The sequence below is a fragment of the Streptopelia decaocto genome (genome assembly GCF_964273445.1).
Source record: "Streptopelia decaocto genome assembly, chromosome: 9".
Lineage (NCBI taxonomy): Eukaryota > Metazoa > Chordata > Aves > Columbiformes > Columbidae > Streptopelia > Streptopelia decaocto.
In genome coordinates this window covers 2550525-2572022 of record NC_138664.1, presented here as the reverse complement: position 1 = coordinate 2572022, position 21498 = coordinate 2550525, and the positions used below count along the sequence as shown (strand labels likewise).

The window sequence follows — 21498 nt, the reverse complement described above, 5'->3', positions numbered from 1 at the left end:
CACTCCTCCATCCTAATAGCCAACATTTTGTTGATTTATTAGCTGAATCCATCTATACAGGCATCCTAGTGGCTTATGGAAAAATGGCAAGTTGTTACTTTATACTATTTTAACACACTGACTCTGTAATCAGAAATCAGGCATTGAACCTAACTCAGAAACCCTTTTTCATTGTAAATACTCTAATCAGTGCTGCTTGTCATTTCTGCTTGAGATATTGTACTCTGCTTACATTATTTATCTCAACTAATTGGTAACTATGTGTGATTGGCATTCCTTTGTGACATTTTAGGCATATCTCTGTGCATTCTGATACCAGCAGGTCAGAGGATACTATGGGAGGGTGAATATCGCTATCATAACTGTCAAAAATAATAATTTACAGGAAAGCTTTCAACCATCAGGCCAAGTCAAAACAAAACACAACAGAGGCCTTGGAGAATGGTCGAAGAACATAGACTAGTCAAAAAGAAGTAGGTCAAAAGGAAAGCTTCTGTGTCCACCTACCATGACCCCAACCAGTTTGTTTTTCTAAGCACAAGGTAATCACACGGAAGATGAGAAAATAACTTAAGTTCTCTTTAAAAAATGTCTAAAAGCTGCTGTCCGTTTTTCAGTCCAGGGGCAAACGCAGATTCCACGCTAAAGAGGCAGCATCACAGGATTGAAGCAGGCTGACCAGCAGGGCAGGGACATTAGCCAGCACACAGCTGTAAAAGGCAGCAGACAGAGGCAGTAAATCACGGTGCTAAGAGAGGTATGTGCAGGGTGCCTGCCGGCTTGCTCCCTCCACTTCTGTAATGGCACCGCGGACAAAGCTGGAAAATTGGTGCTTAGATCAATGTAATCAGGCTGAACAGTTTGCAAATGCACTAACATGAATTTACTCAGCTCACAACGCAGTTACAGCCAATAAGCCTTAGGCTGATAAGCAGAAGTTTTCAAAAGAACATTAACAAAGCTACTCTCAAACTACGGAGGCTGGATCTCTTTCAATCAAGCACGGTAAATGACCACTCAGAAGAAAGAGACCATTAATGAGACAACATAGAAAGCGCAATAAGCAAAAGCTTTTCTGCGCTGCTTTTCCTTTGCGTCTTTTAAAGATGAGCTGAAATAGAGATAATGCTTCTTTTATTTTTCTTGAGAAAGTATAAGAACATCACACATTTTGCTGTTGTTTCTTTTTAACAAAAGCTATCTCCTAGTGCCTGACTTTTGCTGAAGATCAGGTTCAGCAAAATTAATTTTTCCTCCCGTGTCTCATGTCCCCACCGAGCAGCCCCATCACCAGTTTGAACTTTAAACCTCTTCATCCCACCAATAAAAGCTTAACATCCAGTCACCACGTGTCTCTGCTCCAAATTCTAATGAATGTAATGATACTTTTTTCCCTATTTAATGCTAAAATCCTCAGCCACAGCTCCACAGAACAGAAAGATCTCCACACACAGTAGTCTCTAGATGCTCACTCCTTTCTACATGTGAAGGCGTGCCTATTTACAAACATCTGTTGCTGGGATGTGGAAACGCTGGCATGTTTCAGCCAGTTCTGCTGAACCTGCCTTTCACCCCTCTGAGAGCAGCGCAATGTCACATCCCTGATTTTGGTGGCCACTGGCAGGAGACATCAGGCTGGAGGTCATTAATGTGACTCACTGGCAGCAACAGAAACTTGTCCGTGCTGGCTGAAAAGACCACGCCAGCACACTGGCCATGCACACTTAAATAGGAGCTGTGCTGCGCAAACCTGGCCCGAAGTACAGCTCCCGAGGTACTCACAATGTATGTTCCACTCCTGGGCACAGCTGCCTGAGGTAGTATTTCATCTGCAATTGCTAGATAAAGCTTTGTAGAGCCAGTAATTAAGCATTTCACCCTTCACTTAGTCTGGCTGCATGTCGTCTCCATATACACATCAGCTGCCACTTGATTGCTTAAATCTTTTAGACTTTATGAGCCTGTGCTTATTAAATAAATATCAGGAGAAGTCTTGCCGAGGAGGAATGTTAACAATTAGGACAGTGCCACTCCCCTGTCCCTTTACACAGTCTGGTGAATTGTGCCTGGTTAAACGTTGGGCCCTGCTCCGTCCCAGCTCACCAGCCGTCCAGCTGCGTGTGCTGGGCTAACAGCGCTGTTCCAGCTTGAGCAACTTGTGTTTTGAAACTCGGCGAGGATTGGCAGGACCACCAAGTAGTAACTGGCAAGGGTTGAGAAGAACCCTCTCCACAAGACAGCCCAAGGCATCCCTGAAACATTATTTGGTTTCTAATTTAAACAGGCCCTTGCTGACACAGGCTGGCCTTCTAATACTAGGATGAGAAGCATGTGAATGGAGAGGAAATTGTCATCTCTATAGAAAGCAGTTTCTACTTACTATTGAGACAAATGGGCAAATGTTTGCCTTTTTGCTAAAACCAGTGAAAGGTCAAAGTTCAGAGGAACTAAATTGTAGCATTGGAAACTAATGTGAAGACTAAACTGTGGAGCCTTGTGTCCATATGTGATACTGGAAAAGGATGGTCATATGAGTGAAACAGTGAACCAAATGTCAGGAGGTCTGAGCTCAATTTCTAGCTCCACATGAAGTTACTTGTGATTCAGGGAAAGTCCCTTTAATTCATCATAGCTCCATTTCCTCAATAAAATAGGAGTATCTTCCCCTCTTTGTAACTGGTTATTGCTACTTGGGATTCTTAGATGATAATGCTATAAATATGTGTGATGTCATTACTATAAAGTGCAAAAAACACATTTTTGCTACACAACTCCTCTGACTTTAAGCTTCTACAGAAAATATCTCTAAGGAAAATATTTGCTAGAACTATGTAATAAAATCAAATAACTTGCCTATTTCAGAGCAATGCCTTACTCTGATTCAACTTGAAACACTCGGAAGCTTTTTTAGGGCAGGGACTCTTTGAATCATCCGTTATTTAAATCTCTCTGTAGTGTATGTCCCACCTGTAAAAATCCAGAGCTTCTCAGATCAGATCCCAGACTTCACTGCGCAGTTTGGCCACATCTCAAATGTGTATCTGAACCTGGGCACCCATCACCTCCTCCTCCCGGCTGCACTGCAGCTCCTGCAGAGCAGTAACTCAGAGCATCCTCACAGCCACATTTGGGGACCACCCCCCAGGCTTCCCACAGCATCACCTGCCCGGCAGGCGGGTCACAGGAGGCAGCCACTCCTCAGTTGGGCTCAAAGCACAAATGTTATACATCTAAAATAAACTATGTCATCCCTACTGAGTTCCTCAGGAGTCCCAACAGGCGTTCCTGTAGAATTAGGTGAAAGTGGGCGTTTGTTCTTCAGGAAGCACCATGAGCAACACGCAGAATGGATAAACCCCGTGTGCACACAGACTACGCTTCCGTCTCATGTATTTTGATCCGTACAAGAGAGCACTTCAAGCCAACCACGAAACATGACTAGTTCTATGCACCCAAGACCCATTAGCATGGTTTTTCCATCCCTAAAGCAGTATTTCAAAAACACTAATAAATCATAATTTAAGTCTTCATAGAATTTTACATACTTTACTTTAAAAGCATTCCTATAAGGCTGCTGTTATCTTCAGCTTAGAGACAGCACAGATATTTGCATGATTTGTTCAAAGTCATGTGAATCAGTCACAAAGCTGAAATGAGAATTCAAAAACATCCCTATTCCAGTATTGTGGCTCATTTCTCTAAAGAATATGGTCTCAGGCAAACCTTTGCATGGTCGGTTTAACACCTTTTTAAGATGGTGGTAATGAAAAGTGGAACAACAAGATACTAAAACTGAAGTAAAAATGGGTGTGAACAGTAGCATTATGACTCTAGAACAAAATTACTTAATTATATGAATCAAAAATTTCCTTCTCCCAACTGTTCTGTGATCCCCATATGATACGCTACTGCCCTCTGAATTTCTGTATTATTGTTCCAGAAAGTTGTTCCAACCAGGCTGGCTGGACCAGCTCATCAGTTGTGAATAATAACTCTCTTGTGGACAGTAAGTCCTAAGCTGTCGTCTATGCTATTAAACAAGTAAAGCGAGATCTTTAATGTAGTAATTAAAAAAGTAAAGCTCAAACATTAGATGTTTCTTTTGATCTTGCCACCCCCCTGACCCCCCCCCAAGAAACAAACCAAACCAAACCAAACCAAACCAACAAACCAAAAACCTAGCCGAGAATGGAAGTGAACGTAATGCCCGCGAGTAAGTAACGGGCTGTCAGCTAGCTAAAATTCATTCAAAGACTCGGGTTGGAATAAAAATACAGAATATATTGACAAAAAAACAGCCTTTGTGGGTCCAACCAAACCTGAAAGTGGCCTCTTAATATGGACCAAAGGGCAAGTACAGGTATTTCCCCAAAACATTATTTTTTGATAAAGAGCTTCCTGAGCTGAATGTGAACTCTGCACATTTAGAAACCAACAACGGATTTCTTATAGATGAACTTGTTCAGACTCCCTTTTAACTTATTCAAAGCATGTAGAACATCCAGTAAAAAGGACTTCTCCAACCTGTCAGGTAAAGAACTATCTCCTTTCTTTGATTATGAACATGCACCTGACTAACTTCATTTAATACCTTCTGGCTCTTACAATGTGAGGGGCAGAGAGCAATTGATTCCTATCCACTCCATCCATTACATTTGTCATTTTATGGACCTCTATCACTTCCTCCTTTAAGTGCATTTTTTCAAAGAGTTCTAGCTTATTTTTGGGGACCTCATTCTGACCCTTTGATCACCCATTTGGCTTTTCCCTGAATCTTTTCTAGTTTAACTGTCTTGGTTGGTGAGAAAGGCAAGAGGCAGCAGTATAGCTTTTCTTAAGACCACCTAAGAAAAAATTTCTTTTGCTACTTTTATGTGGCAAATAAACCACATAAAATTTGTGTTAATTAGTGCTGATATAACCATATGGTAATGCAATCTCACTACTATTCCACCTATTTCACTGAAGTTACTGTCCTGACACTATAGTCAACAGGAGAGTCTATGTGACCACATCAGCCGCTCCAGTGCAAAGTCCCTTTGTTTGAACCAGCTTTGCGGTGGTGGGGCTGCAGAAAACCTTTCCCTTATGCTCAGTGTTGTGAGGTCTGCCAGGATGAGCTAGAATAAGCAGGGAAGTTGGGATGGAAACTTAAATATCTAAAGTCTAGCAATACCCGGAGCTATTTTGTACAATTGATCTGTTTAGCCTCTGAGCACGGGAGAGGGATGAGCATAACACGACAGTAGTAGCAGCTGGTAGGTGAGTTAAACCTTGAAGTCTCCCTGGTGATCAAGAAACATTAAATATTGCAGCTTTTGAATGCCAGACCCGATACGATACATACAAACACAACCAATGCTTTTATATCTGTTGGCAAGTACACATGCCAGGCTGGCTGTGCGTCCATGGGAGATGTTTGCTATCCGTGAGTTACATGAAATATTAAATGTAACATTTTCAACAACAAAGAAGATACAACATATCAAATGAGAATATCCATAGGTAAAACAATACAAAGCAGCATCATTAGGAGTAGAATCTCAGCGCATACAATTCACTCGCTCACCTAATAAGCAATTAAGCATTCAGAAAGGTATGTGAAGAAATAATCTATTTAAGGAAGCTGCTGTCTCTTGAGGATTTAAAACCGAAACTCTTAGGTTTTAGACAACTTTAGTTGCAGCGTTTGGAAGAATCTAAACCTAACAATGTACAAAATGTATTTTTTCAGGCTGTTCTTTTTCTGAAGCTTAATTCTGAAGTCTGCTCAGAATGTATTCGATTGCAGGAGGCAGCGCTTCCCAGCTTGTCTACCAGGCAACTGGCCCCCATGTGCAGAGCAAGGCTGGCCTTTGATCTAGGAGCTCTACTAACTACCTCTGCTTTTTGTTTGAAACAATTTAAAGTTCTCCCTGATAAGGAGCAAGTCAATCTTGGGTTACAAAGACAGAAATTACTACCACTTAAAGCTGTTTTATCTTTGAGCCACAAGATTTCCTATCCAGCATGCACAAAGTCTAATCTGGGAAATCATATTAGTGGAGATATAATTTAGTCTGACAAAGAAGGGTTGTGATTTTTAATTATTAGTTGCCTTATGTGTGGTTACTCTAGATGGAGAGATTTTTTTGTAATAAGAACTTATCAATAGCTCTGCATCATGTTACCTTGTTTGGGATTTTTAATAGAAGAAGTGGCCTTTCGGTAAAATGACACTTTTCACTGGTATGTATTTTTCTCTTCTTGCTTACTTACTTTCAATATGAAACACCTAAAATCCAGGATTTGATTTTCAACTATTTCTGGTCTTTCAAAAATGTTGAAGAACTGCTGAAAGATTATTTTTTCTGACTGTTTCCAGGCTCAATTCAACATTGTATTAGATTTGGCCATATATACCCTGATACCATCCAATACGGCTCATTTGAGTCTCTGTTGCCCCATCATTTATTTTATTTTCTCTCAGTTTGACGTTATTGATAATGAACACAAAGGCCTAAATGTACAAAGATATCCAAGGAATAATGAAAGTGAGCAGATGATCACTACCACTTACTTATAAAAAATTTCCTAAAAATAGAGACCTAAAGAATTATCTGAGTGAGAACAGATAAGGGAGTTTCACTTTTAATAGTCCCTTTGCTCACAAAGAGGCCAAGGGCCAACTGCTCTGATTTTCACTCCTGCAATGGGTCTGGACAGTATGTAAACTGTGACAGAATTTGTCCCTATATAACTGTCACTGCCAATATGTTCCATAGCAGTGATCAATCCCTTTCAATCTCACATAGACCTTTAAAGAAGTAAACTTGTGTAAGATTAAACCCCTTAAAAGAGTAAGACAATTAGTGAGCAGGAGACAGGCAAATATTTGTTAGTAAAACAGAATTAGTGTTGCTTAGTAGTTTTTTGGAACAGCTCACCCTACATTACCCAGAAACTTGATATATACAAATCCAGAATGACAGCAGCCAAAATAAAGCAACCTTCTCTATAAAATCATAGTATTGGATTGTATCTGCCTCAGTGGTTTTATGGAAGTTCATTCTGGCCAAAGTTAAATGTGCTAGATTTTATATATGTAACAATGCAGGAATAGTGACAGCTAATCTTCAAGATAAAAAAAACCCCAATCTTCTTCCTGTTTTAAATTTTATTGTTCATGACGAGAAGCTCCATGAAGAAAATACCGTCATTAATATGAGTTATTTTAAGACTCCCATTTTCAGTGCTCCAAAAGTCTTCAGCATGCAAATGTAAGTAACTCGAGTGCTTAAATATCTATTGAGCCAAAAGTCCTGTGTGTACATTTACTCTCTATGGTTCCCCAATGCAAATTCATTAACATTTTGGCCAGTTTAATCTGAAAAGTCAGACTCAGTCTGCTGCTTCACTTTACAATAAATAGTGTTGGTCATTTTATGGCAAATTCAGTGTAGATTTTCTGTGAACGTCTACAGCATACAGGACTAAAAATGGAGTAAAAACATTTACAGATAAAGATGAGTATTTTACAGTAAGAAGAAAACATTCTCTGTCACTCACGGCAAATTTATAGTCTAGTTACATAGTGATTTTTTTTAAATCTGTGCATGTTTTGTACATACGTATATATGTACAAAAATAGCTTCTGAAATATAAGGCACTATATTTATTAAGGTATAAAATGATGCCCAAATTTTGAGGTTATTTTTACCAGCAGGAATGTCTTGGTTTTTAATAGGAGGTCTTGACTAGGAATAGATTGCTTAAGTTACCATCTGCTTCCAGTTTGCATGCAAAATCCCAATTAGCTAAATTTCATATACGTTTTGCAAGGTAATTATGCTTACTTTTTTCCAAAATGGGAAAATATTTGTCAAGATAGTATCTGGATGTCCTCATAAGCACAGCAATCTTAGCTTGACTTCGTCTGCCCTCTAACATGCTCAAATAGAAGGTTATCAATTTGGTTGATGAGAGATCACAGCCTTTGATTACCAACTGCTCCAAAGTCCTCTGTTTCCCCTGATTACAAACACACGTAGTCAAATGGAACAAATTAAAGAACCCTGAGTTTTAACTCTATGGGGAGAAAGGAACTTTAACATTTCTCAGTATTAACAGTACTTTAAAATACTGTATCTAGCTACCATTTTGTGTGTGTGCAACTGGAGTTTCTCATATAAATAACCTGAGCATGCATCTATCAAATATTTTTGATGCAGCAATATTATAAAATAATCCTAACCAGTATTATCAGCATGTTATTAATTTCAAACTCACACTATCGATATGAATCCTGACAGATTTTCTTGCCAGATAGCTAGATATTAAAACCCTATTGCACATGAGAAAAACTGTTAGGAAGTGGTATTTGATTAAAGCCCGTTCCTTATTATATACAGGCTTCAGAAACAACGTAGAAAGGATTCCAGTTGGCTTATCCTCCCACTGAAAACAATGACATTGCCAGGTATTGTTACTGTTTAAATACAGGACAATGTTGAATGTTTTGAAAATCTCACACTCCAATTGATCTGGGCCAACATTTCAGAAAACTGAAGCCAACGGACCCTGTGCCGTTACAGATTAGATTTAGGTCCTTTATTTCTCATTCTGTCTGACTTGAGATTTTTCTCAGTCTAGACAGAGCCAAATATAATTCAACTTCCTGTGCTCAACATTTCACATTAAATTAAATAAATCCTGTTCACTTTGGATCTATTTTTCCCAATAAGTTTGTGCGCAGCTGCCCAGCCTTGAGCAACAGAAAAAATGTCCGAGTGGCTGAACAGAACTTAGTACCACAAGATTTACCATCTGGACAGCAACACTATCATCACGTCTTTCAAGTCAATCTAGTAACTCAAAAGTTACTAAGTGATTTTCTCTACTCATTACTTCCTACCATGAAACACAAAGCTGCAACAATTTAGAGCATGATTCTATTTCCTTTACAAAAAGAATCTTCTCCTGATGAAAAGTTGTACAAAAGATTGATTTTGTTACAGTAAAATAAAAATCACTTTAAAATCAAAAGCTAATACCGAGCATTGCTGTTCTCTGAGTGATGCCAGCACAGTCTTTGACTGGTATCCTGTTTGGAGGAGAAAAATGGACTCTTTTTAAAGATCGCGTTCTGAATTTTCCGTCTTGTTATTTGAATGCTATTGCACTGCTGCAACTGGTTAGCACTGCACATCTGGCCGAATTGTCTCTTTTCCCTAAACTATTGTGTATGTGTGTGATGGGTTTTTAAAAAAAACTATTGTATGCACACTGAAACAATGCCCTGTTGCAGACTTCTACACGCAGTAATTAGCGAGAGCTTGCTTTTTTTCCTGATCTTGTTTTCAACATCAAAAAAGTGCTATTTTTATAGTAAGCCACCATGAAATTCTAGCCATGTTTTTACAATATTTTTCATTTTGGTTATTTTTGGCTCTTAATCTCATAGGCCCAAACTTCATACTGGAAGTGTTATCTCATAAAAGCTCTAAATTTCAACAACTTTTACTCTACAGCTACTATTTTAAGCGTACATTTATCAGGAAGAAAAAACATATAACTCAAATATTCTCATAAAAATAGTTTCACAGAAACAAAACAGATAAATGTTCCACTCAGTAAAAGGTCAATTTTTCATAACTTTGGCTACAGAAGCCCTACAGTTCAGCCAAATCTGATTCCAAAGCCAAAAGTGTCTGTGTTCTGCTGCTACAGACCATCATATTAAGATTTTGAAAAGTCCATCACACTAATGAGGGGCAAAAAGTCAATCTTTTCTCATAAAATTACCACTATGACCAGATAGTGTTAGTTATAAATAATACCATTTACAACTTTCGCAACTCTTAAGCATTTGAGAAAAAAAAAAAAAAAAGATGAAGGGGTAAAGTGATATTTCTTCCTTAAAATGAAACAAACACATAAATATCCAGAGCCCTAAAAATGCAAGGTCCTGCTTCGCTTTCTAGTAGAAAAGATGTGGAAAGCCCCTGTTTCTGGTCAGCTAAGAATTTCCCTGCCATGGGGGAGCTCCCAGCTGATACGCAGCCAGCATTACTGGATCCTGCACAGATCCCGTTTGACACCAGCACCAGAGGCATAAGGAGCTGCAAAGAAGTGGCCAGAACACGTTTTAGACTTCTGAGGGCTCACATGCCTAGATTGCTCTAATTTATACTCAGACTAGCTCTGCCTTATACAAGGCGGTTCTGCAAGGCTAAGCATAAATTCAGCACAGCAGAGAATCTGGATTTAGCTAGATACAAGAAGTTTCGAAGGCTAAATCATAAATTAACCAAGGACACTGAACTTGTTGTGACTGTCCTGTGAGATTTGGGAAAACTTAAAGCCTGGACAAAAGTAATCAGTCTTCAGAGCTGTCATCCTCTGTCTTAACCACCACAGCCATGTGTCTTCGTCTATGCAAGCACTCAAAACCTTGGGTAAGTTCTTAACTACTCCTGTGTTGCATATAGTGACTTCTCATCTCTACATTAATTGCTCATTTTTCATCACAAGTGCAAAATATTGGCTACAGACAGCATTTCCTGACAAAAACGTGCAATAGTGTCTTCTGTGTTTGTCCAGCTATATTTGAGACACAAGATTAACTTTCAGCAAATTTTCCAACCAGCAAGCAGAAGAGATTTTGGGTTCATTTAACAGAACACATGAGAAGGACAGACACTCAGTGGAGTCTCTGTCTTCCTTCTTTTCCTCCACAAGTTTCTATGAAAATGCCAAATGGAGTTTTTCACCTTTCTTTAGAGCAGGTCTGGCATAACACTGGCCGGTACTCCCAAGCCATGTGTAAACTCAGCTCAAGATACACACACAGTCATTTATTCACTGAAGAAAGCTGTGCAGTATTTCTTGGAATAACAAAAACCTGGCTTCTGCTTTTCCAGATACGGATTTCTACAACCTAGTAAAATTTGGGCTTTCTGGCCTCTCTCAGTTTTATGGATTTTGTAGATACCAGTTTCTGAACACATGCACTCCAGTGATTTCAATCAGTAATTCCCAAGCTTGGGTCATTGGTTACCACCATCAGAGATGTGATAGGACCATCTATGAAAAACCAGACACTTTTTGCCAGGCCAGGTACACACATATAAAAAAGCACATCTGTCACCTCCAATCCTCCTACGGCAAAGTGTCATTCATTGAAGTGGAATCCTCAATTCCTTGTTTTTATCTACCATTGCACTGCATCTCACCTCACAAACCAGAGCCTCTGTTAAGTGTCCAATCCCTTACTTACCTTTTGACCACACATTACACCAACACAGCGCGACGGTGACTGCAGCCACATCCTCTCACATTAAAAAGGTGCCCTGCCTCACCAACCCTGCTTCTTTCTGCCTTAACTCTGCTCCATCCCTTCCTGAAGCGAGCACTGGGAACTGTGCGGTGTGGGATGAGCACTTACTGTGGAGCAGATTGCAGCAGCTACATGAAGAAGCAAGTCACAACTGATCAGCAAAACCCTTCTGTGTGGATGTGTTTACCTCATGACTCGGATAAGTGCTTGTATACAAGCGCAGTTAACAGCTGCCATCATCACGTACCACTTTAAGTTGGCTTTGTACCACAATTTGGGAATGTCTGCCTTAGACAATAGGCACAAATATGCATAAAGTCACATTCGGATCTGTTCTTCTCTCTTCCTGACAATGTTTTAATTTAAAATCCTAGTTTCACTTAACCAGACATTTTTACTGGAGAGAACTTCATTCCCACATGGCACCTTCAAGGACAATGACTCCTCCAGAAATTTGTATTACATGAGCCAAATTCTACTAACAGTTGTACTGCTAACAGGTCACATACTTGGGGGTTGTTTTTAGACTAATGTTTGTTTAAAAAAGTGAAGAATACATTTTGGATTGTAAATACGCTCATTCCAAAAAACCTACGAAGAGAATAAGGAGAGTCAGATGGAAGAATTTTACCTCTACTTTGCGCTGATTATATAATTTATCAAGAAATTGTTCCACAGGCCTCCAACAGATGCTCTGCTGTTAAAGCCACGAAAAGTCATTCGGGGAGAGGGTAAAGGCCTCGGGGGTGTGGTCCGCATGCTTCAGCACATATATCCTCGGTCCTGGCCTCCAGATAGCACATCTGGTTCAGGCATGGACCTGAGAGTTGGCCAAAATACAGGCTTACAATAATGTGCCTTTTTTCAGCTTTAATGTAAGCCTGTTTTCTTGCCAAATTCAAATCCTGCCAAAATTTGGCCAAAGATGTTTGCTCAATTGTGCAATATCTTAAGTTTATATCCAGCAACTCTTTGCAAAAACAATTGTATCGTGTTTTTAATGTTTACGGGCATTAACAATATTTAATTTTAAGTAGAATTTTACTGCTGACACTCTTGTGTTTTACAGTAAATTACCTTAGAGAGGGTTTTTCCATTAGCTTTTAGTGTCACGAGTCCTGCACAGCACACCAAAGCACTGGAGCTAGAGAGACCAGAACTTGGAGGGATGGTTCCATCTAGCAGACAATTCATTCCAGTTGGGTTATTAAGACCAAAATGTTCCTAACAATGAAAAAATAAACAATCTCAGTTTCAAGTACAGACAGGCTCAGGCTTGCAATTATCTGATACTTAGAAAGAGAATCTTTCTGCTGAGTTGCTGGAACCAAGGACCTGCTTCTGGTATCTCCAAAATAAAGCAGAATTTTCATTTTCCTTAAGAACAAAGCCAGTGGTAGGGCTTCAGCCAAAGGTATGTCTGCAATTCCTGTACACAAAACATATATGAGCTGACAGAAATGTACCCCAAGCAGAATTCAGTACAGGCTAAGCTCCTGTGAATTTACCGAGCTTCGTGGGTGGGTTTGCAGCGCTGGCTCTGCTCTGAGCTGCCGCCGTGACGGTACCAGAAGCTGCCAATCATTTTATACCCTACTTGTGTCCTTTTCTCCACAGCTCCTCACTTAAGGCATCCTGAAGAGCTTAAGGTCCACTTTATGCTTCACTTCTAATGCTGGCTTGTGGTATTAGGGAGCCACATCGTGCTGATGGGGAACCAGCAGCCATGCAGCTGTATTCAAAGCCAGATGCTTCCATCTCCTGAAGCAGCCACAGGACTGACACCAAGAAAATCACAATGGTACTCGAAGGACACTCTGCTTTAGGAGGCACAAAGACGTACCAGCGGTGATGGCCTTTGTCATGCTATTTTTAGAATAAAGTTTAAAATTTTACATACGTGAGAGATATCACAGATAATAGATTTAATTCAGAAGTCTCAAATCTGCATAGTCTTTTAATTACTCTTTAGTTGCTTCGTCTTTTTATTTAACATAAATTTCTCTCTGTTGGTAGTTTGAAATAAACATGCAGTACTTACTAAAAAAACAATCACTGAATGTATATGGGGATATATGAATAGCTACATTCTGATGCAGACTTATATGTCAATAAACTATGCTACAACGACAATAATCAGAAAAAACAGCAGTGTTTCCCTACAGAAATGCGCACCTTCAAAAGATTTCTACTACTTTTCCTGAAACAGCTTCAACCAGAAAGACCAACGGTAGAGACCAGCAAACACAAAGAGCCTCCTTTAATGTCTTCTACCATCACTTCAAATTATTTTACTACAAATACAAGGGAATTCATACCTAAAATACTATTGCTGCTCATGCCCCTTCATGAAGAACACTACACAGGCTTGTTTAAAAACAGAAAATGCTTGAGTAACCAGAAACTGATCCACAGTTTCTGGATTGTCTTGAACATGAATCAGGCTTGCAAGCTTATCACGCGATGTTTAAATAGAAAACGTACTTCGGTTTCAAAAAATGAAAATGGACTTTGCCAAGTTCTGCAATAGTTCTGTCCCAAAAGGATAGCATGTTCAACCTAATATAAACAGATTATCCCGCTGGACCCTCCAAGTACTTGTATTTCACTGTTTTTTAAGTCTGTAATGTTTATGCTTATTTTCTGCCAGTGCTAAAGTCTGCAAACCTGCTTTGCAAATTAACCTTAAAGTATGAGAGCTTGTTCCTTAGGAAACAAACCTCAGTAGCAGACTGCAAAATAAATAAAGTCAATTGGTCATGCTAGCCTTAATATAAGAAAGGATATATTGTAAAGAAACCTAATCTATATCTCTACAGTCAATGCAATTTAAACGTCTGTGTTACTGAGCAAAACAAAACTGCAAATATTCATGTTACTGCAAACTTAAGTAATTTATTGGGGTCTAAACACAGGGGCAGGAGTCTGTTTGGGAACGGTGGATTGTGAGCTATTTGTGGCACTGATTGTTCCAACTATTGTATTTTGAAGACCTCAGTGGCAGGTTTGAGGCAGGCTTTGTTGGCTGCAGTCCTCATCTATCGGATTGTCCTGTGGGGTGACCTACATGGCCTATCCTTTAAAAAGCACATTTCCCCATCATTTGGGCAGGCTGACCTGTTCCTGACCCAGCCATCCCTGTTCATCCCATCTGCCCTTCCAGAAATATCTCTGGATTGACATCAGCTGAGATGTTTTTTCCTCAAAGGGCCACAAATCACCTGCAAACAGCAGGTGAGATTTATAACAAGCCTCAAATGTGAGTTCAGGCTGGCTCCCAGGACAACATTGACAATTAGTACTTGGTTTCATGAGTAGTTGGTTCTTTGAGTCAGTTTGGAGACAGATGAGCTCACAAAGGAGAAGATAAAGCTCAAATGAGCAGACAGGAAAATGTCTGTCTGTTCAGTGTTCCTGTCTTTACCGTAAGTGTGCTGTTTCCTGCAGAGCTGCACTTTTAACTTGGTAAATTTTGAAAATCCTTCTCAAATTCCACACACTGAAAATTGGGATGAATAATTGTTCTTACTGGATTGTTTTTCTATATGCTGTTTACTCACTTTTTACACATTCTTTTGCCCACTGCATGGGTTGCCTTCACTTAGTTGTTGTGCACAAGTTGTAGTTTTCCAATGCTAATGGAAATTAATGATTTTTAAAATGTGTTCATAGGAAGAAAAGGACTAAAATGTGATCTTTGTGTCGTGACAGACAAGCCTCCTAACCTTCTTAAAATCACATTTTAATTAGATTATTCCATTGGAAAGCATTCTTTTAAACTTCAAAAATAAAGAAATGCCATTTTGATAATGAGTTTGATCATGATTTTACTAAGCAGTTATTTGTTATTGTAATTCATGTCATAGAATATCTGCAGACCACTATTCTCATTTTTAAAACAAACCCACTCGTATATGCTTTTCAAATTTTAACATTAAAAAACCTGTATGTCAAGAACAGCTGTAGAATGCAGGGAAGTATTTTGAGGGTGAACAGAAACACTTGTTGTATTTCTACATTGGTTTCATAAATTAAATGGATTTGGCTTACCTGAATACCCTTCAGTCCACACAGGAAGTAGTTATGCCACTGAGGTTTGGTTTTGTTAATCTGAATTTTATTAACATTAGTACTGAAATCCCTGTGAAAACAGAAAAACCTTGAGGCTTTAACTTGTCAGTAAATTTAGTTTGAAATAACGTGGCTTATTACTGCCACCTGCTGATGAATAAAACCCTTTCAATGTCAACTTTTTTCAGTGAATGTTTGTTTTAATAGATTTTTATTAATCAATTATATAAGGATACTTTAGAATGGAGCATAAGAATTTTTGGTTAAGTTGTAGAATTTATTAAATAAATTCAGAAATTAAACTGCCTTTGGCATCCCTAATTAAGGCAGCGTGCCTTCCATCTCACGTGCATGTTTTCTTGATCTCTTTAGAGAAGTGAAAATCTAAATAATTGTATCTGTCCAACCTAGAATATTATGTATGCTACAAGACATAATTAAAATAATTTAGTTTAAAGTAGTTGATCTGTTTCCTCCAGGATCATTCTGGGAATGGTTTTCCTAATCCATCCTCATTTCAAAATAATAAAAATAGTAAGCCTGAATGTTCCTAAAGAAACTCATGCTACAAATAGGTGCTGTCAGAATGGGCATGGAGTGACGTGCAGAGGCCTCAGAGAAATATTTAGGTTTAATGGAAATAAAAACACTTTCAGGAAATTAGACAGTAGGGGACAGTCTGCAACTCCTAAGAGAATTGCATTTTTTTGTCCTTACGCTAGTCCAGTCTGTACCTGTAAACTATGTCGGTTAGTGATGTGCTGGTTTTCAGCAGGTTTCATGTAGATGTAACTCACACAAACACAGAATGTAGGATCGGCGAGATCCCCACAACCCTTAAGTGTATTTTTTTTTTTTGTTATCACATTGAATTTTGTAGAAAAAACAACTCCTAAATGCCCGAGCTTTATTTTAAATCTAAATCTTCAGTCTTGCCTTTGATCCTCCTTATAGAAGGCAGGCAGTTTCATATAAGAACTTTATAATTAAAAAAAGGAAAAACATAAAGTAAAAATACTGTGATATTGTCTGTCCCAGCTTTTTTGTTTCAAAAGATTCTCAGGAAAGCTTGCCCCTTCTCCAAGGTTATGGCATGAGATGGAAACCGATTGATAATTATCCTCCTCTGGTATTTCTGAAGGCATTTTGAGAGGTATCATGTCAGATCTTCTCTGTACATGTACTTCTCAATTACAAAGACCTTATGTGAAGGGGAGGTGTTGGGAACTTCAAAAGACTGTAACTTTTGAATCTGGTTTTCGCCCAAATAACATAAAAGGTATCTGATCAGCTGGCATGATTTATGATGAGAAACACATATGTGGTTTTCCTTGCAGCCTGTTCTCTGTCCTGCTGTTTCTAAAAGTCAATGTGAACTATCACAGTGGAAAAGAGGGCTAGAGAACAGATTTTACCAGTTCACAAAACAAGAATGAAATAGGAAATAATGATTCTATGGAGGCTTATGGCGAGTTCTTCTTTGCCAAAGGCCTATATATATGCATTCACCAAAGGCATAAATCTACCAATGCAACAGGCTGAGAAAAAAAGATATACTGTCAACAGTTTTGTTATGTGGTATAGCATTCTAAGTGTTGAAAAATATTTCTTTGTTACGAAATTATGGCCATGTTTTAGCTTTGTTTTTAAGCAATAGTGTCTCAACAAAACAGAGATGCTTAAAGCTGTATTCTGAGACCTATTTTTGGTTTATGGTTTAAAACATTATTTCAAACTGAAACCAGGGTAGCTATGAAAATATAGTGATTGTGCATGAACAGTACACTTTAAGATCAGATCAGTACTACAGCTGGTAAAAGGCAGAGGACGGACTGATGTTAGAAGCAGAGACAGGGAGACTAGGGGTAAAAGAAGCCATCACCTTTTCGGCAGTGGCAAGCTCTTAATTCAGCTCAGCTATAGCATGAAAACATATTCCACAAAGTGAGTGAAAAATACTTGCCATGGATGTAAAAAATCCCTTCAACTGCCTTAGCAGCAGCTCAGAACATGTTTTTGTAACAAACTGAGCTTTAAGCAGCTTTTAATATGTGCTTAAGTAGTTCCCACTTTTGGCAACATGTTCCTGTCCCTGCGCTGCCATACACTGTGCTTCCAGGGAGTGAATTACCATTGGCAAAAATGGCTTAAGCTCAGCTTGTGCCAATTCTGATTTTTCCAAAACACCCGCAGAAGTTCATGTGGATGAGTGACCTGCTCTGAACTGCCATCCAACCACACAAATATCAGCCTGTTACAAGGAAGGAGGCAGAAAAATGTGGCTGAACTTGAAAAGAAGGGCAGGATTATTTCCCTATGTTCAGCATTTGTGAGACCATAGCTGGAATACTGCACCCAGTTTTGGGGTTTCTCAATACAAGAAAGACATTGGCAAACTGCAGGGAGTCCTGCAGAAGGCCATCAAGATGGTTACAAGGGATATCCAAAGGTCCCTTCCAACCTAAATTAGTCTATGATTCTGTGAACAAGCAGCTGTGGAGGAAGTGGAAGAGAGGGAATACAGATTCTTTGAGCCAGGATTGTTTCTAAAGCCATTGTGTTATGAAAATACAGCCCCAGGTTCTCCAGAGCAGAAGTGTTAGCTTACATATGCAGTAATTGATTACAAAACATTTCACTCATTCTCCAGGAGAAACTGAACTGCTGCCAGTTGCAGGGATTACATCAAGAAAGATGAGCTGAAAGAAGGATTGCACTTTTAGAAAGATTGAAATATCAGAGGCCAATCTGAACAAACAGGTGGGAGACAGAAGCAGCGAACCTATTGCTCTAAACTAGTACGCACAGTGTAGAATCAATGGGATTCCATCTGCTTGTATCATTCATTTTACACAATTAAACTCTATATTTCAACAGAAGTTTGTCAGATTCTGAGAAGCTAACCTGTATTACAACTGCATAAAGAGTTTCATAGAAATTAGTAAATAAATACAATAAATACTTACAAGTATGAGGAATTGGTATTTGCCAGTTGCACAACTTGACTTTTTACAGGTTTGACTGCAATTAGTATATCTTGTTCTATAGCCATGGGGAGCACAGCATAACCACAGTAGTCTATATGTTCTCCTACCAAAGAAACAGACATTTGTAATATTTAGGAATAATTCTTTCTACCATAGCAGTGTGGGAACAGAAGTTCCAGCTAAAGGGCCTTGGACAGATTATGCAGAAGTATGGTTTTTATGAGTGTAAGAAGTGACAGCCCAGGCCAGTGAGAATGGTATCTCGGGTCAGAAAACTGCCCCCCGTATATATGATGTGTGAATGTCCTTGGGCCTGGTCTGCGAATGAGTGGGAACGTAACTGAAACAAAGATAACATCAGTGTGCTGTGTTTTTAATAACAATTATTGGAAAAACATCTATGTAACATCTTAGTCCAGGTCCGTATCTGTAAATCCTATAAACTGTCACTGGCTAATAAAGAAGGCCTCAGCCTGGCTCAGCTCTCTGCTCTGCCTGGCTCTGCGCTCCTTCCTGAACAAGATCTCTGTCTGTGCGTGCATCTCTGCTGACACAGAAATACAAGTAAATCCTAAATAAAAAATAATTGTGTCTCTCCAGTCTGCCAGTGATTCACAACCAACTGTTCTCAGTTCTGTGGACACATCTCTATGGCAGAGTAAAAAAGAAGAGGTCATTGTAGAATCATTTCATGCTTTATCATACTCATTGCTACGTGGTTGGTTATATTTGGTAACTTACATTATAATGGAAGAGAAAAAAATATTAATTTGTGCATGCACTGTTCATCAAGTAATTTCTATTAGATTTCCAAAGCCTTTAAAAAATGGTATCAACCATAAGCTGGCCAGTTACTCCCATTTTCAAAACCATCACTAGTCTCTATAAATGTTTTTTCCAAAACTGACATTTGAGCGTGCAGTTGATTATAACAAGGGGTAGTAAAAACTAGTATCGTCTTCTTTTCCATTTATATCAAGCAACTTCTCTGAAAAAAAAGTAAAATTAAGACCAATGTTACTTTGATTCTATGTTTTTAAACTACTAGGCTTCCATGATGGCAGATAAAATAACAGCAGATTAATTTTTCTCTTTTACCTATTAGGTTGACTCGCCCTGGTGCACGAACATAAAACTCAGGAGCCGTTCCAAATTTTGATAGAAACATCTCCTTCAGCTTCTGCAATCTGAAAGCAGGTTAGAAACATTTAGAAGGACTATATTTGCAGAAATGGCAGGAAGTTTCAATGTTTCTTGAAGGTTTACAGCAGCCGTTCCCATAAAGTTCTTTAGGTTTTCCATTTGGAGGTGCTAGACATGCCACTGAAAGTTCCAACGCAAATTAAAAATATTGCATATTGCTTTATTTCCGAAGATTGTACAGGTATCTAGCTTTTGCTCTGCTTGCAAAGTTGGGATGCTTTGGTGTGTCATGCAGGAACAGTGGGCAAACAAAGAAGAGATTAAGCCATTATCTTAGGGAAGCATAAGAAATTTGATAGTGATCTGCTTCAAAACTACCTTAAAGCAATTTAGGTGGCACACTAACCCATTAATTTTCATTAATGTAAGCAAGACTTAAATGGTGAAAATGTGGCAAGAACACAAGAGAAACCATCTTTATAATGGGACTAAGAATGTTCTACCAGTATACCCTATTGGCTTTAGAGCATATAGCCATTTTTTTTTCAGTCTGCTACCAAAAATCCAGTACCAGAAACCCTGCTAAGGTTTCTACATTTAGTCTAAAACTAGAGCTAGAAGCCTAGTTAATTCAGAGTGTAAGAAGACAACAATGAGAAACAGATGTTACAAAATTTCACAGTCAATTATTTAGTTTGTACTTCTTTGTTAAATCTGTGTCACTGTCCAACTACATATTCAAATGTTTTGTAAGATTTCTTTAGATGGAAAGCTACAAAATATTATTTGTAGTGATTTTTTTTTTCTTAACAGATCTTTCAGTACTTTTCCATCTTTGTGCCCAGTAACAAAGCTGTATTAGGTCCCTCTGTAATTTCCCTTCCTTATAATCTCCCCTAGTATTGACTAGTTTATCAGTCTTCCAATTAGCAGAAGCAATTTCTGCCATTTCATTGTACAATCCCATTTCTAGATAACAATATTGTTGTCTATGGGGGAATCTGTTGGCAGAATTCTAGGTGTTAACTTTATTCCTTTTTGTGTCAGTACTTAAAACGCTTCTTTGTTTCACAGATATTTTTACAGTGGTGTTGGTACCAAGAGACTAAGAACAAACAGAGCAGTCATGGGGGTATATTTATGTAAGTGCTGATTGATCTTTTTTTTTGTTTGTTTTTAAATGTGGGTTTTACAAGAAGGCCTGATGAAAGGCTATTTACAGGCTTTGGCCGTGATGTTGCAACACGCATGCTGCATTTTAAGCACCTACATCGAAGATGATTGCCAAAAGTGTTAAGCAAAGGCATCCCTCACAACCTCACACATCCAAATCTGGCAATGCTGGACTCCTCCTTTCCATGTAATGTACACTGAAACACTGCAATCGTACACAAGTAACAGAAGTCGGTTGGTTGTTTTTTAAAGATGCTTTTGCAGTGCTAAAACAGGTAAAAGGATGGTTTGAACTGTTTGTGCATTCTACTTGCACATGCTGAGTGCAACTCCAGGAGGAAAGAGCATGTGTTGCCACTTGCCACAGCCACACCAACGCACAGCCAGGCCTGTGCTGTTCCACCTTTCTTTTATAGACAAAAGGATAAGAGGATAAGCAGTATTCCCAAAATTCTGGACAAGAAGAAGGAGGAAAGACGAATGAATGATTTCCCTTCCTGCCACGGGGGCACTGTGCGAGAGGCAGCGGGGGTGTGTGGGCTGCAGGGAGCTGCGTCCGGGGCAGATGGGGCCTGAGGGCTCGGTGACCAGCGAGTTGCTCAGCGGGACAATGGGCCGCTCGCCTCTGCCAGCCCGGGCGCGCTCGCTGCCGGGGAAATCCAGGTATCCCCAGGCCGATGGGGGTGCGGCGATGGTGCTCCCGGGGCCGCACCAAATGAAAGTGTCACTTGTATTGAGACGAATAGAAATATCGCAACTCCAAAGCCTCTCACCCCTCAGCCAGGGGCCGGGGGACAGCCCGTCCCA

The 21498-nt window shown here is 39.2% G+C and overlaps 1 protein-coding gene across 3 annotated transcripts in view; it reads right to left on the bottom strand.

Moving 5' to 3' along the window:
* The window catches only part of GALK2 (galactokinase 2), a 46484-nt gene that overhangs the window by 23501 nt on the left and 1485 nt on the right, over nt 1-21498 (bottom strand). For 2 of the 3 annotated variants that reach the window (XM_082060973.1, XM_082060972.1), the window contains exons 2-5: nt 19474-19562; nt 18355-18478; nt 15368-15458; nt 12395-12541 (exon numbers count right to left, since the gene is read on the bottom strand). In XM_082060973.1, the coding sequence (XP_081917099.1) occupies nt 12395-12541; nt 15368-15458; nt 18355-18478; nt 19474-19543 (432 nt within the window). In that variant the 5' untranslated portion in view covers nt 19544-19562. The remainder of the gene's footprint in view (nt 1-12394; nt 12542-15367; nt 15459-18354; nt 18479-19473; nt 19563-21498) is intronic. The other variant, XM_082060974.1, reaches the window with a different exon arrangement.